General features: G+C 38.5%; 1 protein-coding gene across 1 annotated transcript in view; it reads right to left on the bottom strand.

Moving 5' to 3' along the window:
- CFAP43 (cilia and flagella associated protein 43) overlaps positions 1–19,015 on the bottom strand; it is a 48,262-nt gene that overhangs the window by 749 nt on the left and 28,498 nt on the right. The window contains exons 20-38 of the mRNA XM_064144436.1: positions 17,835–17,912; positions 16,384–16,509; positions 15,872–15,976; positions 15,017–15,133; positions 14,712–14,921; positions 12,688–12,894; positions 11,803–11,892; positions 10,977–11,054; positions 10,076–10,201; positions 8,890–9,009; positions 8,699–8,806; positions 7,148–7,234; positions 6,796–6,884; positions 6,212–6,419; positions 5,271–5,383; positions 4,375–4,531; positions 3,411–3,575; positions 1,358–1,438; positions 170–323 (exon numbers count right to left, since the gene is read on the bottom strand). Of these exons, the coding sequence (XP_064000506.1) occupies positions 170–323; positions 1,358–1,438; positions 3,411–3,575; positions 4,375–4,531; positions 5,271–5,383; positions 6,212–6,419; positions 6,796–6,884; positions 7,148–7,234; positions 8,699–8,806; positions 8,890–9,009; positions 10,076–10,201; positions 10,977–11,054; positions 11,803–11,892; positions 12,688–12,894; positions 14,712–14,921; positions 15,017–15,133; positions 15,872–15,976; positions 16,384–16,509; positions 17,835–17,912 (2,419 nt within the window). The remainder of the gene's footprint in view (positions 1–169; positions 324–1,357; positions 1,439–3,410; positions 3,576–4,374; positions 4,532–5,270; positions 5,384–6,211; positions 6,420–6,795; positions 6,885–7,147; positions 7,235–8,698; positions 8,807–8,889; positions 9,010–10,075; positions 10,202–10,976; positions 11,055–11,802; positions 11,893–12,687; positions 12,895–14,711; positions 14,922–15,016; positions 15,134–15,871; positions 15,977–16,383; positions 16,510–17,834; positions 17,913–19,015) is intronic.

Genomic DNA, 19,015 nt, shown 5'->3' with positions numbered 1-19,015 from the left:
AACAATGTGAAATTATTGTAAAAAGGGCAGTGCTAATTGTGCATGTACAGTAATAAATAGGTGCTCCTTGCCCCTTAGCTGATGCTGATGTAGAACAGGACTGTCCAGCCTCGAAGATGTTTTCTGAAAGTTCTTTGCTTGTGACTTAAGGTGCATGACTGTGACTCACCGGCTGCCTCAGAGGTATGTCTCCTTTCTGAAACAGAGACAAGCGTTTCTTTCAGCTCCAGGCTGAGCTCATAGTTTTCTTGTTTTTTCAGACTGATGCACTTCTCCAACTCTTTAATTTTTCTCTGACGTTTCTTCACATTCTTCTTGTGCAGCTGTCCATTTCCAAATAAAGTAAATATATGAAATACAAAAGCTGTTCAGACAAACTTATCATGGAAACCTATCAGCTTATTAAGCAGGACATTGTAGCTCAAGAAATATTAATGTACTTTAATTTGAGTAGTAGCACATTCGAGGTTTACTTCCTATATTGTCTTTCACACACACTGGGTTTCAGTATGCTTTATGGGGTTCTAATATAAGTAGCAGATGAGGAGCAAAGAGGTATTCAGTCAGGGAGGGAGATACATTAAAACATAAAGCCTGAAAAGGAAATGAAGTCAATGGAATCAAACATTCTTGGCTGCTAGACGTTGTTGGGAAGGAGTTGTTGTGCTGATGGGTTGTAAAGGCAGAAGATAAATGCTGATGAGGAGAAGAGGAGGCTGATGCCAGCTAGAGCAACCCAGAGAAAATCCAGTGGAATCACTTAAAAACAAAGGTAATAATAACTTGAATGTTGGTGAGGGAGCCAGCAAATCAGATTGTGTGTCTGTTACTTTGAGCATAGTGGGGTGGTGGTATGAACAGGCTGGTGCTCCTGGGGAGAAACATTAAGCAGTGGAGACTGGAGGAAAGCTTCATTAGAAATGGAAGAGTGACTTTTATAGGTAGTGCTGTGTAAGAAGTAATAAGCAGATCTGCAATGAGATGTTCAGGAGGGAAAGCATTTCATTCCTGTCACAAAGCAAGTAGATTTCTCTCCACAGAGTTAATCTGTGCCACAATCCATGCATGATGACTGCTTCCAAAGACCTCAGAGAACTGCTGCTGTAGACAGTTCAGCACAAGTTGAAGAAACTACTGAGATCCAGATGAATAAATATATGGATATTTATATATTTTATATATATATCTATTATATGTATTCATCTGTGTTGCTATGGCTATATTCCAACAGTCCTTGATTTATCACGCCTATATCAGTTGCACTTAGTCCTTACTAACACCTCTTGCTAATGAAGGAGAGGAGTTGTGTTTAAATAAGTACATGTCTCTCAGATGTGATGGTTCACTTAGAATTTACCTCATCCATGATGCCAAGACCCTGCTCCATCACTGAAATCTGGTGAGCAATGCGTCTGTTGTAGTTCGGCTCAGTTAGTAACTGAAGAATTAAAAGCAGAAAGCAAGCAGATCATTAAGCCTGTTTGTTCTCAACACTTCCCCGCTTCCCTAAAGACAATTATACTACGTGAAACTCAAAACTCTCGATTTTTTTTTGCAGTGAAAAGTCTTACAAGGGATCACAAATGAGCATTGTAAAGATACTCTGGGATGCTGTGTGATGTAGTAGACCGCACAGACATTAAGGAGAGGGTTAATAGAAACAATTACCAAGCAAATTTGTTGTGAGGTTGTCAAAAAAAACCCACAAGCAATACTTTTGCTTATAAGGTAGTCCAAGCTAATGTAGCTGGAGGCCAAAGTGCTCTAGCTATACAGTCTATCACAGTATCACACAGTATCACAGTATCATCATTAGGTCAGAGAAGAAAGTTACTATTTTCTGCCAATGGTCTTTCTCTTAATTCTTTCTTCTTTTACTCTTCATGTATCTGCATAGTAATTCCAGTTGCAGATTATTTATTAAAGATATTTTCTTGGGTACACTGCTTCTAAAATACCATTTTATCAAGTGACAGGCAGTAAAACAGGCTCTATGACCTACAATGGGCTGCAGACAGGTTTCTGTAGATGCAGATTCATTATTCCAGAGTACTGTCCCACCAAGGTGACAGACAAAATTTTTTTTGACAACTCTAGTTAGAATAGGACAAACAGGAATGACCCTACAGGATCCTTGTCCCTAGCACCAAAGTGCTTTCACTTACTGCTTCATTAATAGCCTTTTTCTAGGTGTTGTCAGGTCTTTGCACACGTTAAGCCACTTTCCCCTCTCTGTTCCTATTTTTTGGAATCTTGCCTTTTCTTTCCCACTAACCCAACATTTCTACTCAAAAAGTGAAGTAATGCCAAACCCCTCAGAGCATTCAAATTCTGATTAAACTGGTATGTGCCCTTGCTACGGGCAAATCTAACTCTCTGTAAAGGCAATAACCCTGCTCATCAGTTTAAATGAAATGTGAGCTAATGGTAAAACTGGTGATAAATTTGCTACAAGAACTGTTCAGTGTGTTGTCACATCACTTCTCTGTAAAGCTGTTTGTTGGTGTTATTTGTAGGAGTCCCTTGGCCATGATTCAGAAGTAAACAAGCAGTTTGGAGAGCAGCAAAACAAATGAAGCCTGAGGAAAACATTTATTTGGGTTTCTCTTTTAATTGTTTGATTGAATTGCAATATCAGTCTGCCTGTTTTTTTTTTTCCTGTGCTTTATAGCTCTCCCCACTGCAGTACCTCCAGCCTACCCATTCTCCAGTATCCCTTGCTCCAAGCCTTTGTGCCCTCCACCTTACCACCACAAAACCATTAGCTCTTCCTGCAGCCCTCTACCTCCCATATTGCTATACCCTTGGGCTTCGCCTACAACCTTTCTTCTTTCTTGACTCTTCTCCCCTGGTATTCTTGCCTCACTCCCACAATTTTTACCTAAGTTGTCTGGCCTGCCAGCAGAGCTTGTTCAAAGCTTTGTGGGTGCTGACTTGCTGGCCAGCTGCTGCTTCCTGCCTGCCAGGTATAGCAAACACTTCTTGTTCTGCTAATAGGCCAACAAATTGAAGCGAGTGGGGCTCAGTCAAATTTCTGTAAGGATGTGCAGTTTTGTGTATCGAGCCAGAGTTACTGTGAGATACCAGATGGGGGCACCTCATACCTTCCACTTAAAAGTTACAGTGCTTGATTTAAAAGCTCTCTTCCCTGGGGCTCCAAAATCCTGATTATTTAGTGCCAATTTTTAAGAGTTTAGTGCTAATTTTGCCTTCATTTACAACTGAACGTCCCAAAGAACTTAATCACTGATCAATTTCAAGAGTAAAACTTCCCTTTGAAAGGTGAATGTTTACCTATTAGGCATCATCGGGTTTCTCCACAATAGTAAAGAACTTAGGAGGTATAAACTGTCTTAAAGGTACAGGCAGCAAAATTTTCTGCCATCACAATATAAATCAGAGAAACTCACTAGCCGGCAATCTCTTGAAATACGTAGTGTTACAATATCTCGAGCCTTCTGTTTCAGATCTTCTGTCTGCATTCTCATCTTCTTGTGTTCCCATTCTAGCTGAAATATCCCTTTAGAGAAGTCTTTGCATTCCACCATGCTAGCAACCTTTTTTTCTCCTTCAGCCTGAAGAAAAAAAGGATGAATCTTAATTAATACACTGTACAACTTACGGAATAATTATTTGCAACAAGTTGGGCAAGCTTCTGAAGTTATATTTTTAGTAAAGAAAATGTGCTATATGGCAGTCTCTTTCCAGACTTTACTCCAAAATAGTTATCTTTTGCAGAATTTTGTTCCCTTTTATGCTCTGTGCCACAACCTTGGATCACAGAAGGAGATGAAGAAAATTACAACTAAATTCTGTCTCCATCTTCCTACCTTTTGTAAGAAGAGGAAGTAATTTTAGCTCTACAAAACACAGCCTTGCTCTGTACAAGTTACTTGGCAGGCATTCCTGAAGGTTTTGTGCAGTAGCAGTAAGAAGCTAGAATGCCCAGAAAAACAACTTTTAATCAGAATATGAACTAAAAAAAATTGATCACCAGTTTCACTTTATGTGGAAAAGTGTGTTGATTTTTTTCATCTTAACGTAAGCTAGCATTCAAATACTACTTAACATGACTGTAAGTTTGCCTGGGGGGAATTTTTGTACTGGTGCCCAGGTTGTTAGCATTTTGTTTGCAGCATGTAAATGATGGTGCGTCTAAAAACTGGTGCCATTTCATTGATCTGAATTGTATTGATCATCAAAAAAGCAGTCTGTATTGCAATCTTTATATCATGATAAGAGACATTACAGGATTTTTAATATCTTCTAGGTTACAACTGAGCCTACTGATGTGTAGATGTCAAGATGGAGAAAAAGCAGAGCCCTTAAGGGCTGTTTAAAAAGCTTACATTTCCTTTGGGTAATGTAAATTACCATGATAGCGCTATTAAGCTCTTCAATAACTCTTTTATTAATGAGAATGGCATCACTGTAGTCTGGGATCTCAGTAATTTCCAATTCCACCTGTCCTTGTTTCAGCAGAAATTGGATAGTCAAATTCAGCTGAAGTTTCATCTTCTCCTTTTCGACCCTAAAATGGCAGAAAACAAGAACAATTATTATATAAATCCTCCCTGCCATGCTTCTGAACAAGTTTCACATCAGGGTGACAGCCTGCTTTCTCTTTGCTCCCAAACACTACAGACTTGGCAGCTTATTTCCATACTACTGGACTCAGTTTAACAACCTTTAGCAGATGTTCTGAGAGAGTGTGTGCTGAACAGAAATCTGAACTGGAACTGAAGGGGAAATTAAGGAAACTACCAGCTAGCCCCCATTTTCTTGTATAATTTATCATGAACTTTGTTCCTGAATGACAACAAATGTGAAAATTATGTCATGTACATGAGAAAGTGAAATACAGCAAGTCCAAGAGCACAGTTAAATCAGGTGTCATGTGGCGTATTGTGATTAGGAGCAATCACTGCACGACCAAAGTTTCACTGAGCTAGCTAGCACATATATAGCCTTGAAGGCTTTGGGGGTTTCACAGTATAATGTAGCTTTTGAGGCAGTCAGTTTGCATTGAAGTCCAGTACTGCCATCCTTACTGATATCATTGCTAAAGATGGTAGATTAAGATTGGTTTGACCTGCTCACATGTGTTAACCATCGCACCTCATTTCAGAAACATTATAAATCTTTTAGAAGAATCCTAGCTAAAAGAGTGTTGGAGAACACAGCTGTGTAATTCTATATGTCACTTCTGGTTCCATGTTGGTAGAGTACTGGAATGTAGCTGAACATAGAAAAAGAAACAACAAAATTACCAAGTCAGTTCTTGGAAAATGCCTTCTAATTCCAATGTAATCTTCTCATTTTCATCCATTCTTCTCTGGAGAAAGGCCTGCATTTCTGACAGTGTTTGGGTCTTCTGCTTCACCTAAGCAAGCAACATGCTGAATTTTATCAACTTTGTTACAATGTCAGGGTGAGATTCTCCAAAAGCAGAGAAGACAAGTTCTTAAGAAGACAGATAGATGTATAAATATGCAGCTTGGTATTTTGAGAATCCCAGTAGAGCACAAGACCAATCCTTACACTTGGCTCAGAAAAATATTCATTTATGCATGGTTTATTCACCTGAAGGGAAATCAAATTTCCTTCTCTTTTGGTCAAAGGTTATGTATCTCAGTCTTATGACAATTTGGATTTACACCTTCATGCTTTTAAACTGACCAAGTAGCTTGCTAGGACTTTCCAGCAGCACACTTGGTTAAGAATTGTTCCGCATGCTCTAGAAGAATATGGGAATGCATTGCTGCAAACATAGAATGGTCACGGGAGAGAATGACTCCAATAGATGATGGAAATTAAGCACCTTAACATTTTTTTTTGTATGGATAGAGACAAGGAAGATTATGTTTTAATTAAACCATATCAGAGTCACAATAATTCTGATCACATTTATCCACATTAATATGCCATTTTTTCCTTTGAAGACATAGAACTGTTTTCCAGTGATGCTCTGGCAGGGGGGTTGGACTAGATGATCTTTTGAGGTCCCCTCCCGCTCCTGACATTCTGTGGTTCTATGACATTCCTATTACTCTCAACAGAATGTGGCCAAAAGCAACTTTCAAACTCAAATACTGTTTATGTACACTGCATTGTCATTACACCACGAGCTTGACCTTACACTTGAATTCCACAGCAGTTTAAAACCTGAAAACATAAGAAGTTAACTGGTGAAATAAAGATTTTTACATACCAGCTCCTCACTCCTGATTTTATTTCGTCTAGCCAGACAAAAATGTTCCCATACAGATGGGTCTAAGCCATTAGGCATGTGCTCAGGACTATCTAGTTCATCCATGGCTTTCATTAAAAGGGTAAGTGCCTCTGTGTAATCTTCATCTGAAACTGAACAACCTCCATATGGGTTAGCTGCATCAAGAAGCGGTTCTGTCTTTGGGGTCCTAGTGCACATACACAGTACACACAGTATTGACGTTTTTCTTGCCTAAAAGAAGCTCATGAACAACTAAGAACATTTCATACTCTAAATCTGGCAAACAGCAGACAGGGAACATTGCATCTTACACTAAATAAAAATATATGTCTTTGAGACCTGATGAGTATTGCATTTAAGATAGATGGTGTGGGATGAATAAGCAAATAGAAGTACTCAAAACAGCAATCTTTAATATGGTTGGAAGTTGACCACTGTTAATTATTCAATAAAAACAGGTGGTCTGCTGATTATCAAAATAATTTAGATGACTGAAATAGATAGCATTCATTCTTGACTCACAGGAATTATAAATAAACAGATGGAATCAGGGGGGATCTTACTTGGGTCGATGCTTGTAAAGTTGGGAAAGTTCATCAAAGAGGTCGTCAGGTACATTGGCAAACTCCCTTATAAAATCACTGTCCAGCTCCTAAAAGGGAAACAGAAAGCTGTCCTGTTACCACCATGTTACTTTTAAAGCCTGACAATACCTTACAAATAGAGAATATGGTGCTTTTCCAAGTGCTCCCAAGCATCACAGATAGATTCTGCTATGCACATACTCTCCTTTAATGCTTCATTTCAGTGACCAGGAAGTTCACTAGAACTCATCCCATGATTTGAGTGGTGGGTTCTTCTCATTGTCAAGACACAGCACTAACTGTTTCATTTCTGTGTTGCTCAGAGTCTCACCTTCTCTTCTGCTATTATATTTTCACAGACATCTGCATAGGCCTCAATTTTACACTCTGTCGTCTGGATTGCGCTTGCAGCCTTGACCTATAGCAAACCCAAAAGATTTCAGGAGTGAAACTCAGCAGGCAGAGGCACTGAGCGCCCATTCAAGTACACTGTTGAAGCTGACACTGTTATTTCTAAAGAGAGGCTTGTGAGCTATTTTTACTAACAATCTAATGCCTTCTTCAGGGGTTTTACCTGTATGCTTGCAAATCTTCTTTTTAAACTTTGATGGTAAGGATCTATGTTGATATTTCTTTTCATTCACATGGATCACTTTTTCCTTTCATGTTATCTCAGATCAAAAATTCTCAAATTCTGTTCAGTGGAGCATTCCTCATTTTAGAATGCAGTTTCCCTGGCCTCATGATATAGTTCTGCTATGTGCCAGGATACTAACTCATCTGTTTTATTTAGGCTATTAAACGCTAATAGTCTGTTGGGGAGACCATTCTGTTCTATTTGACAGTTTGCATGGACCAAAAGATATATGAATGGGGACACTAAGAATTTTTAAAAGAAAAAAGTGGGGAAAAGTATTTTGGAAAAGATAACCTGGTGTAGACTTGACCTCAGGTAATTTTAAAGTTAGTTAAGCCTATTCAGTCATAGGGGCTAGATGCCTACTTTGGAACCTCTGTCTGTAGCTCACATACAGATACTTGTTTGCAGGTGCACACACAGAGGTCTGTACAAGTCAAGAAGGAAATCTAACATGAAGAGGCATTAGTACATCAGCTGTGGACTAAGGAACAGCTCCACAAAGACAAAGTGGGTAAATAAGAAAATACTGTCTCAAGAATCAGCACCAGCCTGCAGATGACCACCACTTACAACACCTAAGTCACACAAGTATTGGCAGGATACAGGAATCAGACCTGTCACTCAAAACAATTACTACAGGCAGTGAGCATGTGCATGGAAATCCAGATCTGCAACTTATCCTCCTCAGGCTTTTGTTAACTTGTGCCTGGCTTGACAGGGATGTGTAAACTCTTTACAACAATAAAACTGTAGTAAGACTATAAACACTTTAGTCTGTGGTATCTTCCATGGTCAGATACTCACATACTACTTCTGTCTATGCTTTGAACTGGCAAGCACAAGTCACTGTGGCCCTGGCACACACTGGACACCTCAGTGCAAAATGTGATGGCACTATACATTCTTTTGTGCATCATTGTCTCATAAAAGCATCATCACTGGTGCCACCAGCTTGGTACCAGACAGCAAAAATATTACCTATAGCAAATTAATAGCATGCCCTTTTGAATGTATGGAGCTGTACCAAAGAACTCTAGATGAACCAAGATGAGAATCTAATCAAAACCATATGTATTTATAATTCATGTCACCTATACAGTTGAAAAAAAATCTAAGTGACCTTGTAAATTGTCAGAAAATAATTTATGGCATTTTTTTAATTGGGAAAGAGCAGTCTTCACAAGCAGCTGTACTGTAAATACGACAGTTTTCCTAAGAAGAGCATTCCAAATGATTACTTACTTTTTCTTTCTCCTTTTTCAAAAGGAAATTATTAAGTCCTGCTTTTCTACTGTCCAACTCTTCATCCAACAGTAAAGAATAAAGGAGATTTACTATTTTGAGTTCTTCCTGTGAAATTATTGTAGTAAAAAAATGTTAACAGTGCTGCTTGCACAGAGGAAGAGATGAAAAATTAAAGTTCTCTGCAGTACCTGATAGATGACCATCTCGAATTTCACCTTCCTTTCAGAGAGTTTGCATACAGTCTTATCAAAATTTTGTGTTGTTTCCTGGATAGAAGCTTCAAGTTTCTTCAATTCATTTTTCAGTGCCTGGGGAAGAGAAGGACAAGAGCAGCTCTATTACATCTGGAGGAAGAGAAAAACTCTGATGCAGTGTATCAGATGCTGCAGAATGCACATTATGAAACTGTATCCTTCACAGAATCACAGAATGTCAGGGGCTGGAAGGGACCTTGAAAGATCATCTAGTCCAACCCCCAAGCAGAGCAGGATCTCCTATACCAGATCACACAGGAATGCATTTAGGAGGGTTCTGAATATCCCCAGAGAGGGAGGCTCCACAACCTCCCTGGGCAGCCTGTTCCAGTGTTCTGTCACCTTTGCAGTGAAAAAAATCCTCCGCATGTTTACGTGAAACTTCCTATGCATCAACTTCCACCCATTGCTCCTTGTCCTGTCATTAGGCATCACCGAGCAGAGCCTGGCTCCATCCTCCTGGCATTCACCCTTTACATATTTATAAACATTGATGGGGTCACCTCTCAGTCTCCTCTTCTCCAAGCTGAAGAGCCCCAGCTCCTTCAGTCTCTGCTTGTAAGAGAGATGTTCCATTCCCTTAATCATCTTTGTGGCCAAGATGTCTCAGAAGTGACATGTCTGGAAGGACAGTGCTGCCAGGCTACCAAGTTATGTTGTTCAAATACCACTTTGAAGGATAAATATAACTGTATTATTTGTGCATGGAATCAGTAACTCTGTGAATGGAACCTGAAAAAATATTTCAGGAACACTGGTACCTTTGTGTAGGACAGTTACCTTTTGTCAGACATCACAAGGTTTGGCACAGATTGATATAAATAAAGATTGCCTTATTTTACTGTCTAAGCTAGAGCTTACTTAATATGCCACAGGATCTTTGTTCTTAATCTATTCTATTTATTAGTATTAATTTTTAGAAGTAACTCCTAAGACCAGAAGCTTTGGTCATGAACACTGTGAACAGTTTTTAAGGCCAGACTGCATGTGGCTCTAGGTAACCTGATCTAGTGGAAGGTGTCCCTGCCCCTGGCACGGGAGTCAGAACTAAATGACCCTTGAGGTCCCTTCCAACCCTGACAATTCTGTGAAAACCACTCCTTTTCTCATTTTACTTCACCATTCTATACTTCTCTTTTTCTTCATTCAGCTCCTTGACTTTTTCCTCATATTCTCTGAATATTTTATTTTCTTCATTATTCCAAAGATGCTCAGGCTTGGACATAAAAGGAGGAGGAGGAATATCCTGGAAGCATTGAAGAGAAATATCTTTCAACGGCAATATTAAGTCTCCATTAACACACTAACAAGCAATAGTACACATCAAATTTAATAAAGACATTTCTTAGTGGTAAGTAAGGCTCAAGCCTTAAGTCTAAATAATTTATATAATCTGTTTCTCTGGTCTGCTACTTGCACAGAAGTTTTGGTGCTCTTCTCTCTCACTTGCTTACAGAAGACACCTGTAAAATGCAAGTATTTTAGACACAATCATACTACTATTGATACACCACATTTTCCATTTCAGGACCCCAAATTTAACTCCAAGCTAATGTATACTTCTAAATGGAGTCCTAATTTCAGGCAGCTTGCTCTGTTTTTCCCTATTCTGTGTCTGTGACACTCCTTCCTTTATTTTCTTTACTTCCTTGTTCTTTCCTTTACTACTGTGCTGTCTCTGTTTGCTGAGTTAAATGGGGCACTGTTTTTCTGTAAGATCACTGCCATAATAGACTCTTCCTCCAGGAATACAGTCGTTATAATGGCAATACTCAAATATGTTCCTAGACTATTCCAGTGTGATAAGGACAGGTATTGATAGATAAATCATATGCAGGCACTAGAATCCTGTGGTCTCTTTTGAGCCCAGTGTTTGTTATCTCATGGAGTCCATCTAGGCATAATATAGTTCTACAATTCTCTTTCTTCTTTTACTTAGGCTGGAAATTATTGCTAGTTGAATTTCACATTTCCTTAAAGCTCAGAAGATAGCTAAGTGATATGGCAGAAATGTCACTCACTATTTTTAAGATGTCTTCTTTTTTGACTTCCAGCACTCCACCCATCATGTCATTAAGAGCACGCAGTCTCTCGTTGTCCTGGGAATTGGCATAAAAATATATTTCAGGGTACAAAAGCAAGTATAGTACTTGGAAGTTGGGGAAACAGTAATAGGGTAGTTGTGCTCTAGATCATGCATATGATTGTACTCTGTGTCACTGGTAGATTCATGCTCTTTGGTGATGTATGTGAAACACGCTTAGAAGTCTCAGATTTTTTTCTGGTGGAGAGATGTTCATATATCAAAGAACTTACAACTGCCTTGCTGGCACTTTTGGAAAGGATACATAGCCCAGTTGACAGGCTAGGATGAAAGAAGTAGCAATGTCACTGTCTCATTATACATTTCTTTTGGGGCCAGAACCATCTTTGGCTTTTCATGGACAGATTTGAAAGCCAGAGGAAAGTACTACAATCTTCTAGTCGGACCCCTGAAGGACAGAGGTCACTCAAGTCAATAAACACGTATTGAGCACAAAGCTCTTGACTGAGCATTAGCATGCAGTTAGAAACATATCTAAGTCTCCAGTCACCTGACACAGTATTTTTAATTGCTGCTAAGCACTTTTTTTTTAAATTGTGAGCCTAACACTAGATCTTTTCTTCCCACATTTGGTCTACGTAATTCTGATTATAAATGCTAATAAGGAGAAAAAGGCACACATCATTGTTACCTACCATTTTACATTTATGGTCCTACACTGGAGTATTCCAGAGCAGCAACAATTAAAGACACCTACCCAGAGACAAAGGTTGATTCAGTAAAAAGGATACTACTCTAAGTACCATATCAGCAAGTCGTCTTTCCATTTCAAGCTTAGCCAGCATTTCTGCTTTCTCTCTCTCTTGTTGAGTCAAGTATTTTTCAACTTTAATCTGAAGGAAGGAAATGAGGTTCATATCAGAGTTCTTTCCTTCAAACATGATCACATGTGAACTAGAGTACACTTTGAAAGACAGTGTAATATCAGTGTTTCAGAAAATTGTTCTTCTGAACAGTTTCAAAAGCTATATTTAAACAGGCTAAAATACAAACTATCATCATTCTTGTTTATACTGTTCATGTTTTGTGCATAACTTTTCTGAGAGAGTAACACAAACTGATGGGGGAACAGAATGAAGCAGAGAAAGACTGACCAAAAGAGCAGATTATATCAATGGGATATATTGTCTAAGAAATATTATGGTGTGTCTTTATATCATTTATCATTTGAATTTTTAAGTACAGTACTACATATTCTTTAGTACTACATATTCTTTAGTACCTGGATACTTAGTTTGAAACTACTTAGTTTCAAAATGGTACTCAGAGAACCCCCTGTCTATGGTAGTAACCTCCCCTGGTTTGAAACCTATAGTCAGGAAGAGGGGAAATTTCCACCTAATTTATGGGTAATTAAAAGCTTTCAACAGCAATACATTTCGATTGTATGTATTTTATTCATTTCAGAGTGACTTATTAAGAGCTTTTTCCCTGGGAAGGGAAGCAAAATAGTTAAAAAGATGATTTTAAGTACACATAAACACATACATGTGCCTATAAACACATCTATTTTTGACATAATGTCTGAAAATGAGAAGAATTAGAGAACTGTATCTGAGTGGGTGAAAGAGAAATATTAGAGAACTGTATCTGAGTGGTTGAAAGAGAAATATTTCTTTTTCAGACACCTCTGAATCCTGAACAGTGAGTGCTCGCTCTGGTATTTCATCATCTGTAAGAACTGGTTCCCACACTTCCACCTGGAGATCAAGTTGTGCCAAGATTTCTCGGATCCTCAGGTTTCTTTCTTTCACCCGTGCGATCTCCTGCTTCTTTTGTTGTGCAACTCTGTCAAATTCCTTATTAAAAGCAGTTTTCACTTTGTAAATGACATCCTGAAATAAAACAGAATATGGCAATATTACAAAGGTCACATCCATTCATGATCCTATATCCCTCCTCAAGCCATCAGTCACAAATGTGTGTACTTTTATGTGTGACAGGGAGATAAACTGGTGAAGCCCTTTGGTGAAAATCATTAAGTTCAGAGTTCAAGCTTTGTTAAATTAAGCTGGGCAAATTATCAGTTTCTGTTGTTTTGTTTGCTTTTTTCCTTCATGGAAATTTGTATTCCATTTCTTCTAGATATTTCACATTTGACAAAGATTCTGACAGAGATATAATGCTGCCAAAACTACATAAAAATTAGGCTGCCTTCCATTTGCTGAGTTTTGCACTCTTTGGCCGAGAGAAGGGGCTTCAATGAAAAAAAAAAACATGTGACCTTTAAATCTGCAGGCAGGCAGAGTTAGGAACATAATTCCCTGATTTCAGTTTGCCTTCATGGGATTTTCTATCTGATGTAAGTAAAATATGCCCATTAATTAAGCAAACATTGGAAACTAGGAAATTATATTTATTTAAAGACATGAGACTTTATAATGGTTTAAAAAATCATGTGTTCTTAGTGGATAAATTCTTCTTTAGACTAAATAATTGATCTCAAAAAAGAGAAAGAACATGTCTCTCTCATACTTTGTCACTCTACTAAAACAAACCACAAAAAATATTTCAGTTCTAGTATTAGATTTTATATTTGGAGATGCGTAACCTTTTGCAATTTGTATTACAAGAAATATTGTGTTCATGATTGTTTCATTGATTTCTACTATAGTAGTAAGTTAGGATGTAGCAAGGCACAATGCTGCTAGGAGAAAACATTCTGTGCTCAATGTCTAATCAGAGAGTTAGCTTTCAGCACACTCACTGCATTGACCAAGAACATTAAAGATATATCTACACTTAGATATATAATGCGTGTCTTGAAAGCCATACAGTAGAGACACTTGTTACATCCAAGCTTACATCTAGACAATGATCTTCTCCATCTACCTTACACACTAGAGTATCTACTAAATGTTACATTTTACAATGCATGATCATTGAACTCTACCATTTACAGCCTTAAAGAGCTCTGAGGCAATGCTTTAACAGAGGTTTAACCACCTCTGCCCTCCTAGATCACCTTCATAAGATGTCTATTTTGTAGTAAGTTTACTACTTAGTAAACTGGCCAGAGTAAGAGGAGCAAGAGAGTCTGATATTAATGAATAATAAATAACAGAAACATTGAATACTCCAAATGAAATGATAAGTAAAACTAGAGAGGAAGTTAATGGTGTCATGATCCAGATGATCTTTCCTTCAGCAGCAAATAACAGGGAAAGAGGACATGTTTTTAAAGGGCATGCTGAGATGTGCAAGCTAGCTCTGGCTATATAAACTCTTAACCAGACAAATACAGATACCCTCAAATTGGGTAACCAATTTTATAAAGATGCTTTTCTTTCCAGCCTTAGCTGGTAAATCCACATGGTGCTCTACTCCACAGAGGAATGTATCAACTTTCACCACAGAAACTCAGAGACCTGTGCAACTTTCCACTGCATATTGTCAGAGTGCCCAAAATCTAGCAGTGGCTGTGACTGCTATGAGAACCAACAGATATACAATCATAGAATCACAGAATCATAGAATTATTTAGGTTGGAAGCAATCTCAAAGTTCCAACCCCCCTGCCATAGGCAAGGACACCTTCCACTAGAACAGGTTGTTCAAGGCCTCATCCAACCTAGCCTTGAACACCTCCAGGGAGGAAGCATCCACAACCTCCACAGAGGTTATGCAACAATAGAAATTTAAGAAGACATCACCTTCAATAATACTATCTGATTGATTTTCTGCTCCCTGGTGTGTAAGTCCCATTGGTGGTATAGGATAGATGTGTCTCCACCATACTGAGAGCTCAGACTTCCAATCAGGCAGTACAACGAACTATCATCAGTCATTACTTCTTCTGCCTTCTCTCCTTCTTTATTAGATAATACAGTCTCAGACTTAGCCTCAGGATCCTTCTTCCGGACCTGAATATCATAAACATGACAACTGTTAAGGGTTAAAAGGCAAAGTTAGAACATGCTGATCTGAAATTCCTTTATGCAGTACAAAGAGACTGTACGTTAAGATCAGCTGTCTCAAGCTTCTTCAACTGGAGAACTTTCTCCAACGTTTTCAGCTCTTCTTCACTACGCTCCTTCAGTGGATAGTTCTTTACTTCACAAACAATATGGAAGCACTGTTGAAATTTGAATAGAAGACAAAGAAGCAAAAGAGTAAAAAGTTTTTAAGACAATATTTATCAAGTAATTTGTTCAATACCTGAATGCTAAACAGTTACAAAGACATCTTAAAATCGGGAAGAAAATTTAAAATCAATTAATAGAGAAAATGTAGTAAAAATACAGAGGTAAGACCAAAACTACTTGTCTTTTTGGTAGTGAAAATGGGTCATTGTTTGGTTTTTTTTGGGGGGAGTGGGCTTTTTTTTTTCCCCCTGAAATAATCTATGGGTATGGCTTCTTTATCCACAGAATTCAACCAGACTTGGATTTTTTTTGTTAAATGACTTGGTCTCTCACCACTTTTGAGATAATCTCCCCCTTTAAAGCAGGCAAAATCAGGTTAAATTTCACTTTTATGTTCCATGTAGCAGAAGCCACACTGACTGCACACAGCAAAAACCAGTATTTACCTCTCCTTATAGCAACAATGCAAAAAGCTAGTCTCTGAGATCAAGGAATTAGACAGTGGGTTGAGTGTTTATCAACACACTTACACACTGTAGAAGGTATAATCAGTTAGGCTCAGACAAAATGAACAGAACAAAATCTTTACATGAGCTCTGGGAAGAAGTAAGTTTTTTCCCCATACTTTATATAAGCAAATCAGAATATGTTATACTTTTTTATTTTGTATTTGTTGATTCCTCAAGGAACAAACTACTGCAGAAGATGATTTAGAAAAGAAAGGTTACCTTAACTACACGTCCTTTTACACACATAGCATCCCAACACTCATGTTTGATGACATCCTGCAAATAGCGGTTGGCTAAAGTCTCCATCTCAATCTCTTTCCTCACCTTTCAAGACACAGGAAAGAAAATAACAAGGTAAGGTGCAAAATAACAAGGTACGGGCAACTTGCATAGAGTTACTGAAAGAAACCTCCCAGATTAAATAAATTACCAGTATTTCATCACCTTTGACTGTTGCAGTTATCCTTTCCAATACTACTGAAAGGCATTATTCTCTATGTGGAGAAAAGCACTGCAGAACTTAAGCACGGTTACAGTGTCAGATTCATAGCTTTTGGCACAGACCATACACCAATTGTCAATGTTTGTGTCAGCAGTTTCACCTGCTTCAAAAAGTGACTTTAAACACTTTTAAGTTTTCAGTAGTGAACAACAACTCTGAGATCATCCTCTTTCTTCCATCATTCTTTCTCACTGTTAGTGTTAAAATGTTCTCCCCAGTTCTATCATACCCTGGCCACTTCTTGATCAGCCTCTGCTTGCAGTCTTTCCTGTTCTTCCACATCCAGGTTGAACTCGTGCTGCTCCAGTTTCTCAATGTCTGGCACCTGCTCATTTTCATGCATCATTTTCTGAATCTGTTTGTATTTAAAAATAAGTATAAGGAATAAAATGTAATTTGAATGTGGATTGAGGATCTTAATATCAGAGAAAATTATTTTAATTGCCTCATCTTTTAACTGCTTCATGGTAATTGGTAGAATGTGCTGCCTGTAGCTAGTGACAGAGTACTATGTAAATATATCTCATCCTAAAGCTGATTTGGATGTTGTATGTGAAGTTCTATATTCTTTCTAAGAACTCGTAGTGCACAATTTTAAATTCTCTGGCTCTGAATCTTTATTAAGGTATCACAGAATCACAGAACATTAGAGGTTGGAAAGGACCTCCAGAGATCATCGAGTTCAACCCCTCTGCCAAAGTAAAGTGAACTGCAGTTCTCCAAGGAGAACTGCAAACTCCTGCACCTAGTTCTGAGCACTTTATTAAATGATCCCTTTATGAAGCTGGTTTCTATCTCTGATAGTTCAACAATGAGAATTGCAAAATCCTGCACATGGGTAGGAACAGCCCTGTGCACCAGGACATGCTGGGTACTGAGAAACTGGAAAACAACCTTGCAGAAAAAACAGCTGGGGGCTCTTGTGCACATTCAGTTGAACATAAGTCAGCAACGTGCTCTTGCACCAAAGAAGGCTAACAGTATCCTACTGAGAATGTTGCCAGCATGCTGAAGGAGGTGATATACGTGGCATACTGGAAAGAGTCCAATGAAGGTCATTATGGGATTGTAGCATCTCTCATATGAGGAAAGTCTGAGAAAACTAGAACTGTTCACCCTAACAAAGAGATGGCTTGGGGGGAGTCTCATCAATGCACATAAATACTGAAGGGAGGGCGATAAGAGGGCAGAGCCCTCTTTTTTTCAGTGGTTCCTGGCGACAGGACCAGAGACAATGGACACTGCTCAGAGTGGTCGTGGAGTCTCCATTCTTGGAGATAATCAAAATCTGCCTGGGCATAGTCCTGGGCAGACTGTTCTTGGTGACCGCCTGCCTTATCCTCTTGCAGATAGCAGTTTTTATGAAACAGAAGGAAGATGACGGGACACTAGTTTCTACAATGAAAGGTTGTTAGGTAGAAACTAGCTTGCTGAGAGGACAGATTGCTCAAGGTGCAAGGGTGGTACAACATATTCATTTGGAGCAAAGGAAATAGAGAACCTGACAGCAGTTCCTGGCAGTTTCAGCATAGAGTCCCTGAAGAAGCACATCTTTTTATTACCTGTCTGCCCAGAGTTTGTGACAAAAATGTAAATGAACACTAGAGCTGATAGCTATAAAGGAAGTGTACTTGTAAATAAAAATGGCAAGGTGAGGCATTACCCATGTAAGAAACTCACAGTTTCACACAGCTTTTTAATTCCCATTTGCAGCTCTTTCTTCTGGTTACCAAACCTCTGAGTCTCTTCTATAATGACCTGATATACAACAATTAAGTTGTTGCAAGACAAAAACAGACAAGAAAAGATTGAGACAATCTAAAATAATGTTACCTGTACAGAAAACAAAACAAAAGATTTAATAACTGAAACAGATATAACCCTAATTCAATAGGATGATTCTTAGAACTGCTCAAGAGAAAAAAGATTTTACAACTTTGTAAACTTGTTATACAGCAGTAGAGCTTAGAAGAAAGAAAATACTAAAGAAAGAAGTAATTACAAGTGCAATGATTACAGAGACATTGAACTGTGTAAAGCCTACTGCCAGAATTTAAGTGGTTTGTATTCTTTAGATTTTTCATTAAGCATTTCCCATGGGATATATAAAGACATAAACAGACTAACATCTGCTACTCATTCTGAAGCTGTTAGATTTTCTTTGCCCCTACAGTCTTGCCAAATAATCTCTTAAGGGAAACATTTTCAATTAGTCCATATCTCTGGAATTTGCTTTCTAAAGCAAGTCTACCACTTTAGGTAGAATGCTGGCTATTGATTGAAAAGAAGGAGTGTATCATTCTGACACTGGACTCCTTCCTGTGCAAGTCAGGTGCAAGTCTCTTAGGACATTGATAAGCAGCTTAAAACAACCTAGGACCACACTGCTAACCTTCAACCTCTGCCCCTCATCACCTGTTCTTAGTTGACACTACCAGTCATTTGGCACTTGTGTGCATGCACACACATGCATTTTCCCCAAAAATCCCAGGAGAGACATCAATGCATGAGTGCCAGCATCAAACCAGAAACAGGAAGATATGTCTTGAAGAGTGATGGAGAAGATGCCATTTTCAGTGGCAGTGTGTCTTAAACTGACTTAGGCCACTTGCAAATCTGCCTCATCATATGGAAAGTCACTCCTGAGATCACACAGAAAGCAAAAGTATTTTCCTTTGTCCTATTCTGTCTGCCCTCAGAGGACAGACAGAATACATAGCTCTGGCTCACCTCAGCATTCATAAATACCTACTTCTGGGAGGAAAACCCCTATACTAACACTAACATAGCAGTTTCCAGGCATACAGAGCACTACATCCCCTCTCTGTAGACTGTTAGATCTTTGAGGCACTTTTACTTAT

This window comes from Pogoniulus pusillus, chromosome 6 (assembly GCF_015220805.1).
Source record: "Pogoniulus pusillus isolate bPogPus1 chromosome 6, bPogPus1.pri, whole genome shotgun sequence".
Classification (NCBI taxonomy): domain Eukaryota; kingdom Metazoa; phylum Chordata; class Aves; order Piciformes; family Lybiidae; genus Pogoniulus; species Pogoniulus pusillus.
Note: the sequence above shows the minus strand (reverse complement) of the source record. Positions and strands in the feature narration are given on the sequence as shown.